General features: G+C 37.5%; 1 protein-coding gene across 1 annotated transcript in view; it reads left to right on the top strand.

Moving 5' to 3' along the window:
* Positions 1–22,538, top strand: part of USH2A (usherin) — a 465,799-nt gene that overhangs the window by 33,872 nt on the left and 409,389 nt on the right. The window contains exon 2 of the mRNA XM_019631633.1: positions 9,679–9,811. Within this exon, the coding sequence (XP_019487178.1) occupies positions 9,679–9,811 (133 nt within the window). The remainder of the gene's footprint in view (positions 1–9,678; positions 9,812–22,538) is intronic.

The following is a 22,538-nucleotide window of genomic DNA, read 5'->3' as shown; positions in this document are numbered from 1 at the left end:
CACTGAGGCATGGGTGCTGTAAGCACAGAGACGACAGACTCTTTGGACAGAAGGACGTGTGGGTGTGACTCCCAAGGACAGGGCTTGGCAAACAGCACGTGGGCGAGCTTCTCATATTCTTCCCATCATGAGACATTAGGCAGTGGAGACACGACCCCAGTTGGGAGCTCAGGATTGTGGGCTCTAGGCCGTAAGAAGGTATGCTAAGGCAACTGGGATAAAGGAAGTCCTCGGGCCAAGACATGAGGGGTCCAGCATTCCCATTAGACCTACTGTTGCCCCCAATTATAGATGAACACTACTACCTACTTATATTGGGTTGTCGGAAAAGTCATGACACATTTTTGCAACGAAAAACAGAGAAAAAAATACAACATGACTTTTCCGACAACCCAATACTTACCCCGCTGAGAAGTTATGTTAATTCATACATATCCATTGTTACAAATATTAGGAGACACAGAGCTCCAGTACAATACCGGGAACAGTGAAGCATTATGTGAGAGACACTGGATATTATCCTGGTTTTTAATATTAGATATTATAACCCTAGTAACTCTCACTCTTTTAATTGGTTCGCCCTTTAATATTCACCTTCATTCTTGATTTGCTCTTTCTAAAGAGATGGTATAAGTAGTCATAAATTCATTATTTTTCTTTTTAGTAAGTAAAATCAACATGCAAATGTTTCTCCCATCCAATATTTTTATCCTGGACCTCACACTTTTGAGGCCTGTCAACCTTTGGAGAAGGCTAATTCAGGCTTTCCAGAAAGAGATGAACTATTCAAATACACCACCAAATTTAGAGATTTTGTTTGTTTGTTTGTTTTGACAACCACTTCTTACCTGGGGGAAAATGAGTTGGGGAGAAGTATGTAAGAATTGAACTGAATAAATATGAATTATAAGGATATGAAATGAATATTATTTTCAAGAGCACACTTGAATCTGGCAATCCAACTGCTAGTATTATCAATCTTCAGATAATAAAGAAACATTCATTTGTTTTGCCCAAATGGATGACATGATCTCATTATTTATTTATTTATTTATTTTCTTATGTTGTTGTGAAGGGGATAAAGGAAAGGAAACTGTTGAATGTTCTGCTTTTGACCCATAACTACTTTTTAGGTATTTAGGCTTTTGGAACCAATATAATCCTTAACTTAAAAGAATGCCTATTTGCTTCTCTCTCTCTCTCTCTCTCTCTCTCTCTCTCTCTCTTTCTTTCCTTTTCTTTTGTCTAAACCAAATAAAATGTTTATGCTTCTCCATTACTGATTGAGGAAAAAAAATGCTCACAAAATTACTACCTCGCCAGCTTTAGGCAGAGAGAACCACCTTTAAACAAAGGTCATTGAGAAGACCTTATTCTCAATTCTAGAAGGTTTTAAAGGTAAAGCAGTTCCCATCAGATTTCATACAGTTCTCTGAAGGAGGTTAAAGAGATTGAATTTTTCACTTTGGCCTAAAATGACTCTTCTTCATTAGTTTATGGGCTATATTTTAAATAAATTTTGCTCAGTACTATTAAAGCTGAAAAAAAAATACAAAGCCCTAAGGGGACACAGAATAGCTGGGAGATAGATACTTATGGAGAACCATGTATGTCTTTTAAGAATGTGAAAGTAATAAATAAATTGCATTATTTTTTAATGGAGTATTCCACCCTGGTTGACGATTTTAGTAGGAGTAACTCATGCATAGTGTAAATGGGCATTTTACCTGTTTCGTTTACATGGCAGGAGTCCATTTCAATTTGCAATTCACTGCTTAGGATTTCTAAGATATCAATTGAGCGCTGGCATGGAGTTGTTTTTGGGCCATACACAGAATGATTTCCTATATATCCATCTACATGCTGAGGGCTTGATTGATGATCTTCTGACTTTGGGTCAGGACTGAGTTCACATCTGTTGGCAGGGCTTTGGCTCCCTCTCTGAAAGTAGGGAAAAAAAAACAAAAAAAACAGCCTACCAGTTTTATTATCTCCTTCCTCAGGCATAATTTCACATAGTGTTAATGCAGCTTTATCACTATAATTTAAAGAGATTAAAAAAACACAAAAAGATTTGGAAAAAAGTCAGAAAGGGGATTTTCAACTCAATACATTCAAAGGAAGAAACGTTAACAGAGTGGGGACTGCTCAGCATAAAAGAAGGCCTGGAGTAACATTGAAGCATCTTCCCATTTTTTTATTTCTTGTGTTTTTTTCCTACAACTTGGTTATTCCCTATCTCCTAGCACTTCCATACTTAGCTGATGCCTAGTAGTCCTTCACATATTACAATAGTTTGGACGAAGCTTCATTCATTCATTGAAGACTCAGTGAGTTCCTAACAGTTGCTGCAATTACTCTTCTGGGGAAGGAGGGGACAGCTGTGAACAAAACAGCAGAATAAAATAAAGAAAAACCTCTTTCTGTGGAGTTTATGTCCTAGGCAGGGAAAGGAGACTAACAATAAAAAAGAAAAAGAAATCAAATAGGCAATATTTTAGGTGTGGATGAAGAGAAGACTTGTATAAGAAAAGGGCTTAGCAGGGTTTGGGGGCTACAGTTTTAGATACGGTAGCTAGGAGAGGTTTTTGATACATTGACATTTGAGGAAGTGTCGTCATTTGAGGAGGTGCTGGATGAAGCCAGAAAGAGTCTGTAGAAATAATGACAAGGCTTGGGGTTGGAAAATGCAAAGACTTTGAGGAAAATCAGTGCCTGGAATGCTTGTGGAGGGCAGTGCAGCTAGAACAGAGAGCATGGGGTCACGTGAATGGCAAATACGCCGGAAGTAACAAGGAGACAGATTGAGTGGGCCTTTGGAGAACTTTTTTTACTCAGTGTAAGAACTCATTGGAGGTCTGTTTGCAAAGGAGTGACATGATCTGATTTTGTTCCAGCAAGCATCCTTGGGCTGCTGTCTTGATGATACACGGAAGGGGATCACCAGCCGTACCAGGAGGTCACTTAGGAGACCATTGCAAGCATCTAGGGGGCAGGTGGTGGGGGCTTGGGCCAGGCTTGTAGCCGGGGAGATGGTGAGTGAATTATGAATGTGTTTTTGAAAGTAGGGCCCCTGGATATGCAGTATTTATGGAACATGGGTTGGGTGTCTCCCTATTACCCAGGATAGCAACGATAAATTAGACCCTTGGCGGATGTCCCATCATATATGTGTGTAAATTAATAGCTCTTTCTGAAGCAGAGAGAAGAGAATACTTTACGTTTGGGAAGAAGTGGCCCTGGGAGAGTCATACCCAGTCAAGACAGCAACAAGAAACCTACTTACATTCCTATGTTACAATTTTAGAGATTGATTAAATTGGAGGCTTGTTTGTAGGACGTTGCATTAGATGGAGAGCTTTCACAGATACCAGAGGAGACTAGCCCAGCCAGAGCATCATAAATACTGTGAAAGTAGAATATGCTCTGGCGCAGACTGATTCAAGGGCCTGGCTTGTCTCTGTTACTCAGGAAAAAAGGAAAGAGTTGGGGTGGGGGGAGGGGAGGGAAATGAGTGGCTGGGGAGAGGCATGAGGGGAGAAATAAAATGTGTGGGCTCATGGGAAATGAAAAATAGAAATGAAAACCAACAAGAGCCTTCTTTGAGGACCGTATCTGTGTAGGAAGTTATTTCCTTACAGCATCTTTCCCGCAGTCAAAGAGAAGGAGAAGAAGCAGTTACTCAGTGATGCAAACTAGTAATGGGAACACACGCCCATTCCAAATATTTGCGAGCAACCATGTGAGTCATTTCTGTGCCCAAGCAGCCTTCCCCGAATAATCACCTGGACTCGTTTGTTTTTTTTTTAATATTGTTTGTATGAATATAGCTTAATAGAGAATATTGAGCAGGCTAGAGTGTTTACTTATAATGAAATAATTATATGAAAACTGATGCTAGGAACCAAGGTCACAGCGAAGGGGAAGGATTCCTGCACGCCGCACTTTGTCTCTTAAAAATGGTGCCTTTTCACTGCTTCGCGTTGTGACATAGTGCGGGTTGTGTTGGCCGTTTTATTTTTGGAGTATCAATTAGTCGATCAGTCAGTTAGTATTTATTGCTCATTTGTCCTGCACGCAGGGCACGCTCATCAAATTTGCAAATAACACACATCTTGGAGGATGGTAAATACACTGGGTGACAGACATAGCGTTCAAAAAGATTTTGACAGCCTGGAGCAATGGGCCGAATCGAACAAGATGAAATGCAACGTGGATAAACATAGATTCCTGTCTGTGGGCCCACAAAACTCAACTGCGAATGTACAGGATAGGGTGGATGTGCCGTAACCATGATGTAAGGGGGGGGGCGGGGAAGACAGCATTTTAGTGAGTAGTCAGCTCAGCTTATTAGTTTTAGCTGCATGACGTCATTGCCCAAAAATTGAGCGCGCAGTTTTGGATTGTATTAAGGTGATAATCCTATTTTAATTTGGTAAGTGAGACCGCATGTTGTGATGGTACTATTTCTGGTGCCACATTTTAAGAAGAGAGAGACCCAAGACTATGTCATATGTAGAACACGGCAGAAACCAAACCGGTCTCTCCTGGAAAAGGACACAGGAGAACAGTGACACCTTTCTTTCCATCTGTGTAAGATCTCACGTTGAAAAGGACAAGGATTGTTGGGTGTGCTCTCAATAGTTAGAGCCAGGTTTTATGCATTGATGTTATAAGGGGATAGCTTTCAGTTCAATCATTTATAGTAGTCTAAGCTGGTCCAGGATAAAAGTGTTCCCAAAGTTTGCAGGAGCTGAATACTGGAGCAGTGAAACCTCTGTGTCCTCATTTTGGGGATAATAACACTGCAGAGGGGCGACCTGAGAAGTCGAGGTAATGGAAGGAAGGCATTCAGCACAGTGCCCGGCATACGGCAAGTGATTATATAGTCGTAGCTCGTCGGCGTTGTTACCCTTCTTTTTGAGGGTGCTGTTGACACGAAGCCTGAATCATCAGAGTTATAGCGGAGATCCAATGGGTGGGTCTGATGCACTAGGTGGCCGCTAGTTCTAAATTCTACCAGGGTGTATTGACTGATTAAAACGGATTAAAACAAGCTCTGGAACCAGTCAATTTCTGTGTTGCCTTGGATAATATAATCTTTTCTGTTTGCAATTTTCTGTTATTCGGCTTCTTTATAAAAAAAAATAACAAACCTGCCTTGGATTGTTGTAAGGACGAAAGAATGAATATACATAAAAAATGTTAGAACAGTGTCTGACCTAATTTTTCAATACATGTAGTCATTGTTATGATGCTGAAGTAGTTGACAGACGATTATTGGAGGACATAGGACTTGAAAGGTATGTTTTGAAAAACCAGTGAGCATTTAGGTAGATGGAAGGCAGTAAGAAAATTGTTCCCCAATGGAAATGGCTTGAAGAAAACATGGAGATGGAATTAAGCATCATGGGGTCACTAGACTTGACCGATTATACTGGAGGTTGGCTGTTAGTGACTGGTTAGAAATCAAATCGCATAGGGTGAGTAGGGAAAACCTCTGAAGACCTTGGGTTCAGCATCCCCTGTGCTCTCAGGTAGGGGAATACACCATACATACATCTGGTAATTTAAAATAACCTTATAGAGTTTTCAGAATAACTTGCCTTCCTTACGTTGAAAAATTATACGGAATAGTAGAATCTCTTATGCAAATCCTCCTTTAACCTAGACGTAGAAGTTCTATTTCAGGGCCATTTCTATCTCAGCAAGTCCAAGACATTTTTTCTCCATAAAGTTTTCCCTTTGGAGTCACATCGCTGTGTTTTTTTATTTTTTTTTTGTTTGAATTTCTCTGCCTTCAAAATAATGTCCGTTGCCCAAAATCATCTTTCAAGAGTCAGTATGAATTCAAGATCTGGTGCCAAATCACTTTGTGTTAAACGATGAAAAAGATGTTATTCAAAATGCTTAAAATGGTTTTGTTTTAAAACGAGACCCATCAAATTAACCAAATTAACTGGTATTCTTGAGAGGCTTGTACGTTGATTCTAGGAAGGCAGGTCTCACAGAGAAGGCCCCCAAAGACGTTATACACAACTCATTAACAGAGTAAGGCGCACCTTCTCAAAGCAAATCCTTGAAAAAGACAACACTTCATTGATGCATTAAGCGCCGGTACTTAAAACAACTATCATTTATAGTGATTCAAACACTATGTAGTATATTAAAATTATTCTGTTGCTTCATACATACAAGCCCCTTGAGAGAAAGGATGGTATTTTTTTTTTCTTGGTGTAACTCAGAGGGCCACTGTGGGTACTGGGTTAATGCGTTATTGAACTAAATTTAAATTTGGAGGAAACAGGAAAACTATAAAGTTTTTTCTCAGGTGAGCAAGTTAAGTTAGCTCAGGTACTCAACCTATTTTTTTTACTAGCTCAGAGCCAGCCATTCCTTTTGGTTGTTGGTGGTCAGCAGGAGGACGATAGCAACAGAGATCTGACATTTCAATGGTACACGTGATTGTGGACAATTACTGTAGTCTGGGTGGGTTTGATTGCACTTTTTCCCTTGGTAGCTTCTCAGGTATCCGTTGTATGACTTTCAGACTTTTAGAATTATACTTACATGAGAATGGTCAGGAATCCAAATTTCTAAAAAAATGAATGCATTCTTGTGATCAAATGAATGAGTGCATTCTATCAGAGGGACACAAATTTGACAAAAAAAAAAGAAAAGAAAAGAAAGGAAAAAAAAAAGGTTAAAATGAAATTCAAAACCTCAAGAGAATGAAGGCTTGAGAATGACCTGCTCCCCCGTATCTTCTTTCCAAAGTGTTTTTGGATCTCTGTTGAGAGACTTAGCGCTTTTCTACAGCTGCGGCTGAGTTTGCCAATTCATTCCTTCAAACCACACCAATAAACATGTACGAACTCCCGTAGTCCCGTAGGGCTGGAGAATGAGGTAGGTGGGGAGTTTACTTTAGCAAAAGGCTTTCTTTTCACAAATCAGAAATGCCGTCGTATATATTTCTATTCCCCTAAATAACCAGCAAGGGGACCATCAGAATGAGCTATTGCAAAAAGCCACCTTCCTCTTCCCAGTTTCCGTGTAATGGGGCCCCAGACCAGAATTGCAAAGTAGTTCAGAGAATCTTGGAATATAAAACATGGTGCAGGACATCAAAAAAAAAAAAGATTTAATCTTATTTATAGGAAGGTGATTGGTAGGGGGAGGGGCAACATTCTAGATGGCTTGGGATCATCATTAATCATTTTTTTAAGTGCCAGCAAAGTGAAAATATCCTTCTGGAATTGGCACTGCAAGTGACGCTGAATCCTTCCACTAAGTAAATACGTGATGAGTTGATTAAAAAACCAACAAACAAAAAAAATAAGAAGAAGGTCCTGAACTCTTGACTACAGACATAATACAGTGAATACAGAAAATCAAAAACATGCTTTCTATCTGCCTCAAAATAAAGGTGCACTTAAACTTATAAAAGACAACATTTTTATTTGAATGATATGACAAAGCTGTCACCGGAGTGCTACCTGCTATAAAGAAAGCCGGAGAATTATTACCTTTATTAGACCAGTGACACTGAGCTTTAGCCATTCATTTCTAACTTCTGTCCCTCTACAGAGACAATTTTCTTTTCTTAAATAAACTGTCATGCTAGGTGTTAATATATTGTTGGCTCTCTCATGCTCTGAGAATACTGCTGATATAAAACATGTATATGTTAGATTGGTAATAGTATCTTTAGTGGAGCTGACTAGAACAAATGTGTTTCCCTCATGGCTGTGCTAATGTGATAAAGGAAAATTGGCTGTTCATCAGCTTTTGGCTGGGTGAAGACAGTAGAGATGGGACCACATTCTTTTTTATGCATTAATACCATCGAGAACTTTTCACGAGTTATATTTCATGTGCCTGCATGTTGCGCAGAGATGTTGTAAAACATGAGATAATGCTACAAATAACAAAGTAGAAAAGCCTGTATCTTTTATAATGATAACAGTCAAACACCAAATGACAGTAACAGGCTGTAAAAAATGGGATGCAAAAAAAACCACAAAAAAAATGCAGCCCTACTACCCAGCAAAGAGGTATGCATACATTCAGGCCCACAAGGAGTTGGCATGCGATGTTAGGTCTTTATGTTAAAGCTTTGGTTTTATAATTCAGTCAAATGCAAAAATGTAACACTGGGTCAGTGGATTTAAGAAAGAACAGGGTTTCAATGAAAGCAGGTTGCATAGAATGGAGAAACGCCATATTAAGTAACTTTTTGAAGAATTAATATTATCAATAATTATTATGTTAACTTCCAGGTGGTTCTGTTGTGTTTTATAGAAGACGGCACATTAAAAGGGGTTCTTAAGACAATCACTTACATAATGATTTAAAGATGTTTGAGAATGGTTGTTTATTTTCATCGGTTATTATGAGGCTACTTTAATAGAATAGCATTTTGACTGCTATGATTTGATGTATTCTTATTAAAATGTTTGCATCTAACATTTCAACTGCAAAACCTTAAATTTCTCTTTCCCGCATCCCATCCATCCCACCAGGCTTTTGTTTCCTCTTTCACCCCCTTTACAATTAGAGTACCAATGATTAATTTACATTTCACTTAAAAGCACTGGCTCAGGACTATTTGTAGAGACTAAAGCTGATGTCAGAACAGCTGATCAGTTTATTTAGAAACATACACAACCATTGAAGATTTTGTAGCGATGCTGTCTATGAAAAGTCTGCATGAAACTTTGAATTGCAATTCCGGGATCACTTCAGAGACAAAAGTTTTGTAATTTTCATGGCGTCATCTAGGGATGATCAGATTACAACTCATGGGGCAAATCTGGGCAGTTACCTGTTTTTATAAAAGTTTTACTGGAACGCAGCCATGCTCAATAGATTATGTGTTGTCTGTGGCTGCTTCCTTGTTACAACCGGGGAGTTCAGGTCATCATGATTTAAAACTGATTTTGGACTGCAAAATCAGAACATTTGCTTGCAGACGATGATGATGATAGTAATAATAATAATAATAATAATAATAATAATAATAATAATAATAATAATAAAATATTGTCAGGCTGTTTACAGGATAGTTTGCTAACCTCTGGTGTAGAGTTGTTTGATTCCCTGAATAATCACCTTAAAATATGATTGGCACATTTTTACGTTGTTCTATATTGGGGAATCATAGCTGGAAATTAATAACACCTAAGAATGTAACTGTTTCCAGAAGTATTTTGTATTAGAACTTAAATTGAATTATAGCTATATATCATATATTCTTTTTTGGTATATCAGGTTTTGAATATTTCTCCCTTTTGTACTCATTTCTGTTTAGTTCCAAATATGGCTATACCAGATATAACTAGTATCAAAAGAAACAACATATCCTCAAAACCCATATGAAAGCATGGCAGTAAGTTGTCAAATATATGGGACATACAATTACGTATACCTGTGCATACCCTGGTAGACACCCTCACAGCACAGAACTACAATATATAAGTTTCTATTTAGATATATAAATACACATATACATCATTGAGCCAATAAAATACATTATTTTCTTTCCAACTGAAGAAAGTGGAAAAAGTAGGAAGTTGACTTGAGAAAGACTGCTGAAATGAAGTTACAAAATTAAAGGTGTTGAAGTTATGAAATTAAAGTTATTGGAATTAGAATAATAATGGTGATAATTTCTTATAGGTGCATCAGACAAAAATCAGTTTCTTCATCAATGGTCTGGAGGAGGATAACACAGCGTTTGATTCAAGAACTCTACGTGGTTCAGTTACAGATTTTGCCTCTGGTGCGGTGCGGATAGGACAGAGTCTAAACGGTAAGATTCTGACTTGAGGAAATTAGTGATTTCATCCAATTATTTTGCAACTCATTGTGTCAAAAATAGTATTGAAAAATTCCTTGGTGTATGTGTTTCCTACGGCTGCTGTAACACATTAGCACCAGTTGGGTGGTCCCTGAATACCACAGAATCTATCCTTCTGCAGTTGGAGGCTAGAAGTCTGAAACTGAGGATTTGTAGTGTTGGTTTCTTCTGGAGGCTCAGAGGGAGACTCTGCTCCATACCTCTTTTTCTAGTGGCTTCTGGCAGTCCTTAGCGTTCTGTGGCTTGGAGCTGGATAACTCCAATCTTTGCCTCCATCGTCACATGACCTCCTTCTGCTGTTCCCCTCTTTACTTACACAGATGCTTGTGGTTAGGTTTATGGTCCATCCTAATCCAGTGTGGTTTCGTCTTGAGATCTTTAATTACATGTGCAAAAACCCATTTACCCAAATAAGGTCACAGTCCAAGGTTCCACGTAGACATACTTTTTGGGAGACCACTATTCAACCCAGTATCCCAGGGAAACTTTAAAATGGGAATGTGTCTATTATCAGTTTTTAAATTAACAACAATGTCTAATAAGCTATATTTTTTATTTTTCCTGGTTTTGATTTTACTGTAGGGCTATTATTAAAGTAGGACTTAGAGTATTAGATAGAAACTGAGAAATAAAATTCAACATGTAATACATTGGATTTATGGTTTTCATATCTTCCCACCCTAAGAATGGACCATATAGTTTAAGATGATGATACACATCACATGTTGAAAAGAACAGAAGTTGAATTTAGAATTATCTTGAAATAACTAGCACAATGGTCTATAATTTGCCTACACTTTAAAATGAAAATATTATATTATTAAAAAATAAATGCTCATTATAAGAAAATCCAAACAATACAGAATTCTGTGAAATAGTTCATTTTTCTACCTGCATAGATAGAGTTAACTTTTTATGCCCTTCCAAAATTTTAGTACATCTAGCTAGAAATGTGGATATAAATATAATTTTCCCAAAATGAAATTATAATACAAATGCTTTCTCAGAGCCCTCTAAAAATAAATACTTCCCCTCCAGATATTATGGACAACATTTCATGTTATTTTACCTTCAAATTTAAAATGACTGCATTGTGCACAATTGTATAGCTATACCAAAAACTTTTTAAACAAAGTCCTATTAATGAGCATTGAGATTATTTTTAATATTAGCAGTTATTTGATAGAAAACACTATATTTCTGTATCCATAAGTACATCTATATCTGTTGATCTAATATGCACATACACACACATTCATACATACATACATGCATACATACATGCACATTTCAACCATTTCTAATGGTACAGTTCCTTAAGACTTCATACTTTTGATGTCAGTCTACTTGACTTCACATCCCACCTACCCACTTACTATCCACGTGGCCTGCAACAACTTTTTAATGTCTCTAAACTATAGTTACCCCTATAAGATAAATTTAAGATGATGGTGATGATGATGATGATATTACAGTTCCATTGTGAGGATCAAATGAGACTGTGTCATGAAAAACATTACTGTGTTTCCAGCATCTGGCACATAGTAGCTGTTCAATATTTGTTGAATGAATAACTGTGCCTTATATATACTTAACCATATTGATATATAATGCTATTATTAATATTATTATAATTATTTCTCTAACACAAGTCCATAGAGTTTAAAAAGTTGAAGTATATGGTCATTTTATATTTTAATACATATTAGAAAGATTACCCTAATGCATATCCAGAAAGGTTTAAAATTTACAAGCTTATTTAAAAATAATAGACAAGCACTTACTTCCTTAAACACTAACTGACCTTACACATTATTCATTTTTTTCACCATTTTCATTTCTCACATTGAAAAATGTTGAATGCTGCCTCAGAATTATTTGTTCATTAGTGAGCTTGAGTAGCTTTCCACATATGTATTGATCATTTGCATTTCATTGTGTGTTCATATTTATACTCTGGAATTCCTTATAGATTTGTAAAAGCTCATTAATGTTAGGAATATTATATTGCACATGTTTTTAAATTGCCTGGTAACTTTGCGTTATAGGAATTTAAAAATATTTTAAACTTTTAAGGAAGGTAAAAAACACATACAACCTAATGCGTAACTATTAAGGGTAGAGTGATGAATTCTTAATCTATGTACATACCTGTGTAATTCTCATCCAGGAAAAGCTATATAGAACAATTCCTGTATCTCAAAGACTCCTCATGAATACCAACTCTAAAGGTAGACACAGGAGAGTGTCAGTATAGATTATCACCATAGATTAGCGCTGCCTGTCCTTGAACTCGCATGCAAATTAAATCATGCAGTAGGTCCTCTTCTGTATCTGATTACTTCTGCTCCGCACTGTGCCTGTGGGATTTCTCATTGTGTGCTGCTGTTTCTTTAGCTTTAGGAAATGCTTCTTTAGCTTTAGAAAGTACTTGTTTAAGATTCCAAACTAGGTGTTCTGACCAGCAGTATATGTGCATTTCAGTTGTTCTACCTCCTTCCCGACACTTGGTATTGTCGTATGTTGCTGTCTGCCTTTCTGGTGGGTGTGGTGGTGCATTTCCTAATGATGGATGATACTGCGTACCTTTGAGTGTGTTTATTGGTCATGTGAATATGCTCTTTTGTGAAGTGCCTATTTAAGATTCTTTTGCGAATTTTAAAATTAGATATTTTATCTTTTTATTATTGATTTAAAGGAGCCCCTCGATATTTTGAACGTGAGTTCTTTGACAGATACATGGGTGGCTAATATCTCTTCTGACCTATGTCTTACACTTTCTCTTAATAGAATTATTTAATCAACAGAAGTGGTTTTTCTTTTGTTTTGTTTTGTTTTTTTAATGAAATCCAACTTACTAATTTTCCTTTTATACATAGCACTTTTTATGTCCTGTTAAGAATATCTTTGCAAACCCTGATATCATGAAGGTATTCTCTTATACTTTTTTTTCTAGAAGTGTTATTATTTTACCGCTAAATTCAGGTCTGTGTTCTGTCTGGAATTGATCCTTGGGCCTGGCATGAGGTAGGGGAATCGGACTGTGACGGAGAAGATGGGAGGAGATTGCAACAGCCAGCACACAGATATTGGCAGGCAGAGTTCATACCTGCAGTGCCCAAGTGGTAATCCCAGCCGGTGGCTTTGCTCATCTGCACAACCAAATCCGGTGCACACTCTGACCTGGGACCTCGGTGGGGTGCACATCTGCCTGATTCAGATCCTCTGACCAGGAGTTCTGCTGGCCCTGGAGCCCGGTTTGCCCACACCGAGGCAACCCCACCTTCTATGGGTAATGTGTACTGACCCGCATTGACTAGAAGGGTTAGCACCAGCTTCTGGAAGCATTCTGCCCAGTGACATTGGAGCCAAGAGGCAGGCAGTAAGAGCTGATGGCCCCCAGAGCAAAGCCTGCACTGGGCATGGAGTCTTCCCAGCTCTCCACAGGCCAGGGATTAACTCATAGTTAAGACTGAGGGGAGCTCCCAGTCCCTCCCAAGCAGAGAGCCTGTTTGGGATACTGAGAGTAGCCTGAAGCTGCCTCTCTCTCTCCCACCCAGGCAAGAGAGCTAAGAGACCATGTCACCCTCTGTGGAGAGTGTCTTCAGCACCATCTGACCAGAAGGACTGTTGACAACTCCTGGAAGCTGAGGGGTCCAGCCACACTCCAGCTGAGAGGCTGACAGGCAGGAGAGATAAGACAGGGGCAGGTCAGCTGAGTTAAGACAACAGACACAGAGTTTCACTGCCTTCAGAGCTGCCTCTCCCACTGCACCCAGGGAGGGAATCTTATATGTAGCCCCCTCATCGCTGAGTGTAGCCTTGAGCCTGTCTAACCAAGGAACCTACCCAGATGACATGGGAAACCGCATAGAATTCAGCATCCCTACCTACAGGGGCACGTGAAGCGAGAAGACAGTCCATGGCTTCGCCTGTCTGCAGAGCAAACCCGGTATCTTATCTGGCCAGAGAATCCAGAGCACGCTCTGGCCCGATTCAGGTCCCCAAACAATGAGTTGTACAGACCTGGGGTCCCATCCTGCAAATTTAAGAAGTTTGAAATCATACCAGGTATCTTCTCTGACCACAATGACATGAAACTAGAAATTGATGAAAGGAAGAAAACTGGAGAATTCACAACATGGAACGTAAGTAACACTCTCCTGAACAACCAGTGGTCAGAGAAGAAATTAAAGGGGAAATAACAAAAGATTCTTGAGGCAAACAAAAATGGAAATACAATACACCAGAATTTAGGGAATGCAGTAAAACCGGTTCTAAGAGGGAAAAATGCATATCAATGAATGCCTACGTGAAGAAGCAAGAAAGATCCGAAATGAACAACTAAACCTACACCTTAAGGAACTAGGAAAAGAAGAATAAACTGCATCCAAAGTTAGCAGGAAAAAGTAAATGATAAAGATTAGCACAGAAATAAATGAAATAACAGAAAAACAATAGAAAAGATTAATCAAACCAAGAATTGGGTTCTTTGAAAAGGTAAACAAAATTGACAAACCCTTAGCTAGACTAACCAAGGAAAAAAGAAAGAACCCAAATCAACAAAATTATAAATGAAAAAGTAAACATTACACCTGAATTACAAGAGAAATTCAAAGGGCCATATGAATCTACTGGTTGTAAACAACTGTATGCCAACAAACTGGGCACCCTAGAAGAAATAATAAAAAAAAAATCTTAGAAACATACAATCTACCAAGACTGATTCAGAAAGAAATAGTAAATCTGAATAGACCAATTACTAGTAAGGAGACTGAATTAGGAATCAAAGATTTCCCAGTGGAGAGAAGCTCGGGACCAAATGACTTCACTGATGAAATTTGCCAAACATTTAAAGACGAATTAGCACCAATCTTTCTCACATTCTTTCAAAAAATTGAAGAGATTGGAATCCTCTCACAGTCGTTTTATGAGGCAGCATTACCCTAATACCAAAACCAGAAAAGGACATTATTAGAAAATAAAACTACGGGCCAATATCCCTGATGACTATAATAAATGCCTTATGTGACAAACCCATAGCTAACATCATGCTAAATAGTGAAAAGTTGCCAGCTTTTCCTCTAAGATCAGGAACAAGACAGGGGTGCTCACACTCACCACCCTTATTCAGCCATAGTTCTAGGTATCCAAATTGAAAAGGAAGAAGTAAGCTTGTTTCTCTTTGCAGATGACTTGATTTTATATATAGAAGATCCTAGAGACTTAACCGAAAACTGTTAGAGCTAGTCAATGAATTTAGTAAAGGAGCAGGATACAAAATGGACATAAAAAATCTGTAGAATTTCTATACACTGCCAACAGATTTTCTGAAAAATAAATTGATCCCATTTATAATATTAACAGAAACAACAAATAGCCAAAGAAATCTTGAGAAGAACAAAGTGGGAGACATACTTCCAGACTTCAAGATATATTATAAAGCTACAGTCATTAAACAGTATGGTCCTGGCATAAAAACAGACAAACAGACCAATGGGACAGAACTGAAAGCCCAGAAATAAACCCAACCATCAGAGTCAACCGATACTTAACAAGGGAATCAAGAATACTCAGTGGAGAAAAGACAGTCTTTTCAATAAATGGTGTTTGGATAATTGGATATTCACATGTAAAAGAACGAAACTGGACCCATATCTTATACCATTCACAAAAAAGAACTCAAAATGGATTAAAGACATACTTGTAAGTCCTGAAACCATGAAACTCCTAGAAGAAAATACAGGAATAAAACTTCTTGACATAGGTCCTGGTGATCATTTTTTTTTTAGGGTATGACACTGAAAGCACAAACAGCAAAAAAAGAATAAACAGGAGGGACTCCATCAAACCAAAAAACTCCTGCACAGGAAAAAAAAATTGACAAACAAACAAAAACCCGAACTCAAAGAAAAAGAGACCAGCCTTATGGTTACCAGAGACTCTGCCTCTGAAGAGAAATTGGAGGCAGGTGTTCAAAAGGTACAAACTTCCATTTATAAAATAAGTAAGTACTAGGGATGTGATGTACAGCATGGTGACAATAGCTAATACCACTGAATGACATAAAGGGAAGTAGTTAAAATAGTAAATCCTGTAAGTTCTCATCACAAAGGGAAATTTGTGTCCTTCGTTCTTTTTATTAAATCTGTGTGAGAAGATGGATGTTAGCTGAACCAGTTGTAGTAATCATTTCATTATATATGTAAATCAAACTATCAGGTGGTACGACTTAAACATGTACAGTGATGTATGTCAATTATTTCTTAATAAAAGAGGAGAAAGTGTTTTTTTTAAAAATCTCAGCTTTCTAGTCTATTACATGATGTTTTAATAAATAATTCCTAGGGATAGAAGAATTATATGAGATAGGGTATGTGTAGAATATATTGCCCAACATATAGTAAGTTTTCAGTAAGTGGCAGCTATTATTAACCTCTATGAACATCTGTTTCCTTATTGTGAAGCAGGATAATGATACTTTTCCATAGATTTGTTGAGAGATTGAAAGAAAAAAATGACCATAAACAACTCTCTATTTTAATTTGTATGTGCTCTTAGATCAAGCTAAATTTATGTGAAGGAGTCATTTTAAGGAACCTATATATTTAGAAACTTGGTTTGAGTAATTAGTATATTGAAGGATTTTATAAAGTACTCTGCTTGCAGAATTTCCCAATAATACCTTAAATCTTGTGTGCCTTGTTTCAATATTTAATCCCCATTAGTACTTCTAAAAATGTTTTATTGCACCAAACATTGCTCATAGTATTCAGGAGTGCCATAAATTAGCCCAAGATGCACTGTGGGGTTGAAATGACTCGCTTCTATTCTCCTTCTATATACACACTATTGAATCAATGCTTCAAAGGACAGTGTGGACTGAAAACTATATTCATTTTTAAACTCTAAAAATAAATGTAACTTCTGATTAGAAGAGGGTTTATGGAAAAGGGTTTATTTCAAATGTTACTTAATTTTTAGTACAATGTTCTTTTTAGGTTCTGGGCATCAGAAAGCTACAGGAGAAAAGGCTATTTAGAAATAATTTTTATCTTGATTCTATCAATTTATAGGTACAGTTGTACCTCCTGTATCTTTTTTCTAATTAGAGATGGCATATAGACTGGCTCATTACTTCTGCCTAATGAGCCAGGTTCCATGCCACCTCTCTAATCAGAAAAGAGATTGGTACAGAATGTTCCAATGGACTTATTATAAATCATTTTCTTTCTCTCGCCTGCTCTTTTTTTTTTTTTAATCAAAAAATTAAGTCACTGTCCTCCATACTTTTGTCCATATCCAAGATGGTTTCATTCAGGAGAGTTAATTCTGCAGGAGATTACTGCGAGCCGAATTAAAGGTGCTCTCATGCAGTGCCAGGCCGGCTGTCTGCTTTGGACCAGTCGCTGCCTCAGATGCACCGATGTCAAACCAAGGCCTACAGGAGACCAAAATGCCTTTTCTTTCTTTCTCTGGTTAGGGTTAACTTGTTTCCCTGTTTCTGCACCCAGGAAGCTGCACCTTTTCTCATGAGACTTGGCTGCTACAGACTTTTTATTTTTGATTCTCATCTCTAACTGGCATAACTTTCTAGAAACATAGGTTGCCAGTGACATTTTCCTTTGCTGCTTGCCTTGCCTTTGCCTCCTCTAGGAAATTAATCCCTGGAGCAAATGATTGCTTTTCACTGAACCTCGTATATATATTAATGGGACTATGTAAACATACAATGTAATATAATGTATGTATAATGTATGTATCCATGTAATGTATATGCACATATGTATCCAAAATACACATGTAATGCACACATAACACATAATGTATGCATACATATATGCACATAATAAATACATAATTATGTAAACATAGAATGCATACATATTAATGGGATGATCTGATTTGGTCAAGCTGATTTTTAAATATATGCACAGAAACACCTTAGACCATCCATGTCAACCAACACGTGTCAGTTCATTTTTAGAGCATTTTCTTCCAAGCGTAGGTTTATCCCAGTGCCTGCAATTGGGCATAAAACCTAGAGGCATTGTGGTAGCAGACGTGTATTTATAAGGAGTCTCTAAAATCGTCATTCTAGTATCTACAACAGCCCTCCGGATTGTGGATTTAAAAATATGAAATCACGCGAATCAAAACTTTTCAGATCTCATTCTGCACTGATTCACAAACAGCGTTCTAATTTCCCTTTAAGTATGGGGATTTCTACGTTATGCCTTTAAAATTGTGTGGCATTGTCTTAAGAAGGCAATTGGTCATGAAGGAGTTAATAAACATCTGTTATGTATCTATGAAAGAGAATACACAGGGGTGAAAAGGATAATCATCTAAGCTACCTCCAGCGCCCCTCCCCTCCCCTATTCTGCTGTGTGTTTTCTCTTAATACACCTGCTTGCAGTTCATTCCGGAGTTGGGACACTGCTTTTCATTTCTACCAGTGTTCCGTGGGTTAATGTTACCAACCTCAGCTGAGAGCAGGCTAACGTTTTTTTTAGATTTTTTTTTTTTTTGGAATTAGATAAAAAGGAAAAGAAATAGAAAAGTATAGAAATCGATGAATTAAGACAGGTGAATGGAATGGAAAAAGAGTGTAGGGCTCAGTATATATAGACTTAGAGGGGTTTATGCAAAGATTAAGTTGGTTTCAAATCATCACAGAAGAGACATCAGGAAATGCCTTCAGGAAAATTGGCCAACTGTGTTGCAAAAATAAAGGAAGATGAGTTAGATGTATGCCTTACAACCATACTAAATAAAAACTGCAGATGAATTAAAATTTAAACGTAAGATATGTAATCCATGAGGTAGTAGGGGAAAATGAGGGCAAATGTTTCCACACACTGGATTTATTGAAGATTTTTATTAGCATGATGCCATGGCCCGGAACACTAAAGGGAAATATTGAAACATATGACTAGCAAACTGAGAATTTAAATAGAAACGTTGCCTATCATTTTATACTTCAGTTGGCAAAGAGTCAAGAAGAGATAATGCTTGTATTGGAAAGAGTTTGGGATAACCTGGCACACTATGAAAAGTAAAAATACGACAGGTATTTAATCCAAGCGTTCTCAGACGTTATCTCAAGAATACTCGTATAATTATACAAGGTCTTAAATATGTATTCACAAATGTTCATTGTGGAATTCTTTAAGGTAGTGAATGACTAGAACCAGTTAAAAATTTCAAAGGGAATGGATTAAGTAAACTTTATACCAATGCTGGAAACATTTGCACCATGAACAGAAGTGAGATACGTTTCGTATTTGTAGAGACATGACAACAGGCTCAGGAGGTGTCATTATTACATGACTAAAGCAAGAATGCGTAGAATAATAGACCCTAAATTGAACATGGGGTGAGTACATGCACATCTGCCCTGGACACTTAACTCATCATGCATTCAGAATATTATTGGTCTAATAATTAGTGCTTGAAAAGCAAGGCATGATTGTTATAATCAGATAGGTTTGGGTTTGAATCTTAGCCCTGCTTCTTAAAAGCCAAGTGACTTTGGCGAAGAATTTACCTTCTCAATCCAATTTTCTAATTTGTTTCCTCATTTGTAAAGTGCTTTATAATACCATTTTCAAGGTAATTGTAAAAATATATACTTGGTTCCTGTTAGGTACTCAATAAAATCGCTGTCATAAAAATTAATGTTAATTTTAGATATTAAGTTTGTTGACTTTGGGAAACTGAAATATTTTAAAATAATGGTCATGGGCTATATTTAAGTTTTTGGCTCAAGCATGAAAATTTTCCTAGGGCAAAAAGGAAAAAAAATGTTCATTATAAAGAAATGATGTACTAGATGTTTAAAACTGCTATATTTTATGTAGGTAAACCCCATGAAATAATTTCTTTCTCTCTTTAAAATTAGCTCTTTCTGGTTCTCTTCATTGTTTCTGGAAAAATCTTGCATTCCACCCAATGTTATTTCTCCTCAGCTTGGAGAACTTTCTTTCCCTTTGCTGATAGGTCAGTTGGTGGAAACAAACTCTTCCAGCTTTGGTGAAAATGTCTTTAATGTATCTTTGCTGTTGAAGGATATTTTCACTGAATGTAGACTTACAGACTTATGCATTGATAATTTTTTCCTTTAAAGATTTTTGTTTCATTGTCTTGTTGCCTTCATTGTCGTGGTGAGAAATCAGCCATCATCCTTATCAGTGTTCTCTTGTACAGTATATTGTTTTCCTCTTGCTGCTTTTACGGTTTTCTCTTTGATGTTAGCAGTTTGACTAGTGTGCGTAGGCATTGTTTTATCATGGTCTTTATCCTGCTTGAGGACTGCTCAGATTCTTGGATATACAAGTTGATATTTTCATTACTTTTGAAAGTTCTTGATAATTGTCTCTTTAAACTTTTCTTTTTCTGTTCTATTTTCTTCTCTCCCTTTAAGATGTCTTTCTAAAAATAATTTTTATATTTTTCAATTACATTTGACATACGAGCGATAAGTCTGGTACCCATCTGACACCATATACAGTTATTTCAATATTATTGACTACATTCCCTATGCTGTACTTTACATCCCCATCACTATTTTTAAAACTGGTGATTTATACATCTTAATCCCTTTCTCTTTTTCAACCATTCCACCAACCCTCCCCTCCCATCTGCAAACATCAAAATGTTCTCTATGAGTTTGTTTCTGTTTTGTTTGTTTGTTTACATATGAGTGAAATCATATGGTATTTGCCTTTCTCAGTCAGACTTATTTCACTTAGCATATACCCTCTAGGTTCACTCATGTTGTTGCAAATGGTAGAATGAAAAAGATTTCATTCTTTTTCATGGCTGAGTGATATTCCATTTAGGTATGTACCACACCTTCTTTATCCATTCATCTGTCAGTGGGCACTTAGATTGCTTCCATATCTTGGTATTGTAAAAACTGCTGCAATGAACATAGGGATGCTTATGTCTTATCAAATTAGTGTTTTGGATTTCTTCAGATAAATACTCAGAAGTGGAATTGCTGGGTCATGCAGTAGTTTTATTTTTAATTGTTTGAGGAACCTCCATACTGTGCTTCATAGTGGAAAACAATCCCACCACCAACAGTGCACGAGGGGTCCCTTTTGTCTACATCCTTGCGAACACTTGTTTTTTGATTTATTGATGATAGCTATTCTGACAGGAGTGAGGTGGTATCTTATTGTGGTTTTATTTTATATTTCCCTGATGATTAGTGATGTTGAGCATCTTTTCATTTGTTTACTGGTCGTCTGTATGTCTTCTTTGGTTCTAATGTGTGTTAGAGAATTGGATATTATCCCACAGATCTTGGGTTCATTTTTATTTGTTTATTTGTCTTTGTTTTTTCTACTCTTTTTTTCTCTTGGTGTTTCTCTTTGGACACACTCTATGGACTTGTCTTGAAATTCACGAATTCTTTTCTCTTTTGTATCTGGACTGCTGTTAAGCCTATCTGGAAAATTCTTTATGTTTAATATCATACTTTTTGTATCCAGCATTTCTGTTTTGCTACATTTTGTTCATTCTCTCTTTCTCTGCTCAGATTTCCCCATCCTTTCACACATACTGTCACCCTTTTCACTGGATCCTTTAGTATTTTTGTCTTAGATACTTTCAGTTCCCTATTTGGGAATTCCAGTGTCTGGGAATGCCTGCATCTCTTCCTGTTGACTGTTTGGTTTCTTTACAATGGGCCACGTTTCCTTGCTTTTTCGTGTGCCTTAAACTATTTTTTTTGTGTGTCAGACATTTTGTATAAAGGAATGGATCAAATGGAAGCAAATAATATTTACCTCCAGGAAAAAGAGCATTGCTGGTTGTGTTAGGCAGAGAGAGAGTGGGGGGGAGAGGGGGAGGTAGAAAGAGACAGAGGGGGAGAGAGAGAAAAATATGGAGGGTGCAAGTAGAATAGCATCAAACTGACTTGAAGTTGACCAGGACGGGGCTTTATTATCGTTTCGTGTTATGAGTTCACCACCAGTTTCACATGTTTGAGGATAGAATCAGGATGGGTAGACTGTGTGTTTGGGGCTCTTTGCTGTTCTACTCTGTGATTCAAGACTGCGTGAGCCTACTTTCTTTTCACTCCCATGACTACTCTTCCACCTCTCAACTCTCCGTTAGGAACAAGAACAGACCTGGGTCTCACCTCCTATAAGAGGATTCTTCCTTTCTGGAATGCAATTCATTTGGCTTTCTTTGTGTTCTCTACTTTCTGATGGGTTAAAAGAATGATCTTGAAGCTTATCTAGTGTATTTTGGTTGGTTGATGTGGTGGTGAGGTAAAGCCTGATCAGGTAGATCAGACCTACGTGATCTGACTGCAGTTACTTCTCTGGCTGTATCTTTTACCATCATTTCCTCTGCTCTCTCTGCCTGACCCAGCCTGGCCCTTCTCGCTGCTGCTTTAACACGTGAGGCACTCTGTCTTAGGGCCTTTGCGTCACTAGCTATCCCTTCAGCCTAGACTCTTTACCTCCCAGTATCCACAGGGCGGACTCCCTTACCGGCATCAAGTCTGCTCCAAGATCATCTTCATGAAGGCTCCCCTACCACCCTGTTAAAAGCTGCAAACGCCACCTCCCCATTAGGATGCTCTGTTTCTACCTTTCTATATCACTTAACCATCTTTAACTTATTATACGAGTTACTGATGAAGGAAAGGATTTTTTTT

The sequence above is a fragment of the Hipposideros armiger genome, unplaced genomic scaffold (genome assembly GCF_001890085.2).
Source record: "Hipposideros armiger isolate ML-2016 unplaced genomic scaffold, ASM189008v1 scaffold_1023, whole genome shotgun sequence".
NCBI classification, from domain to species: Eukaryota; Metazoa; Chordata; class Mammalia; order Chiroptera; family Hipposideridae; genus Hipposideros; species Hipposideros armiger.
Note: the sequence above shows the minus strand (reverse complement) of the source record. Positions and strands in the feature narration are given on the sequence as shown.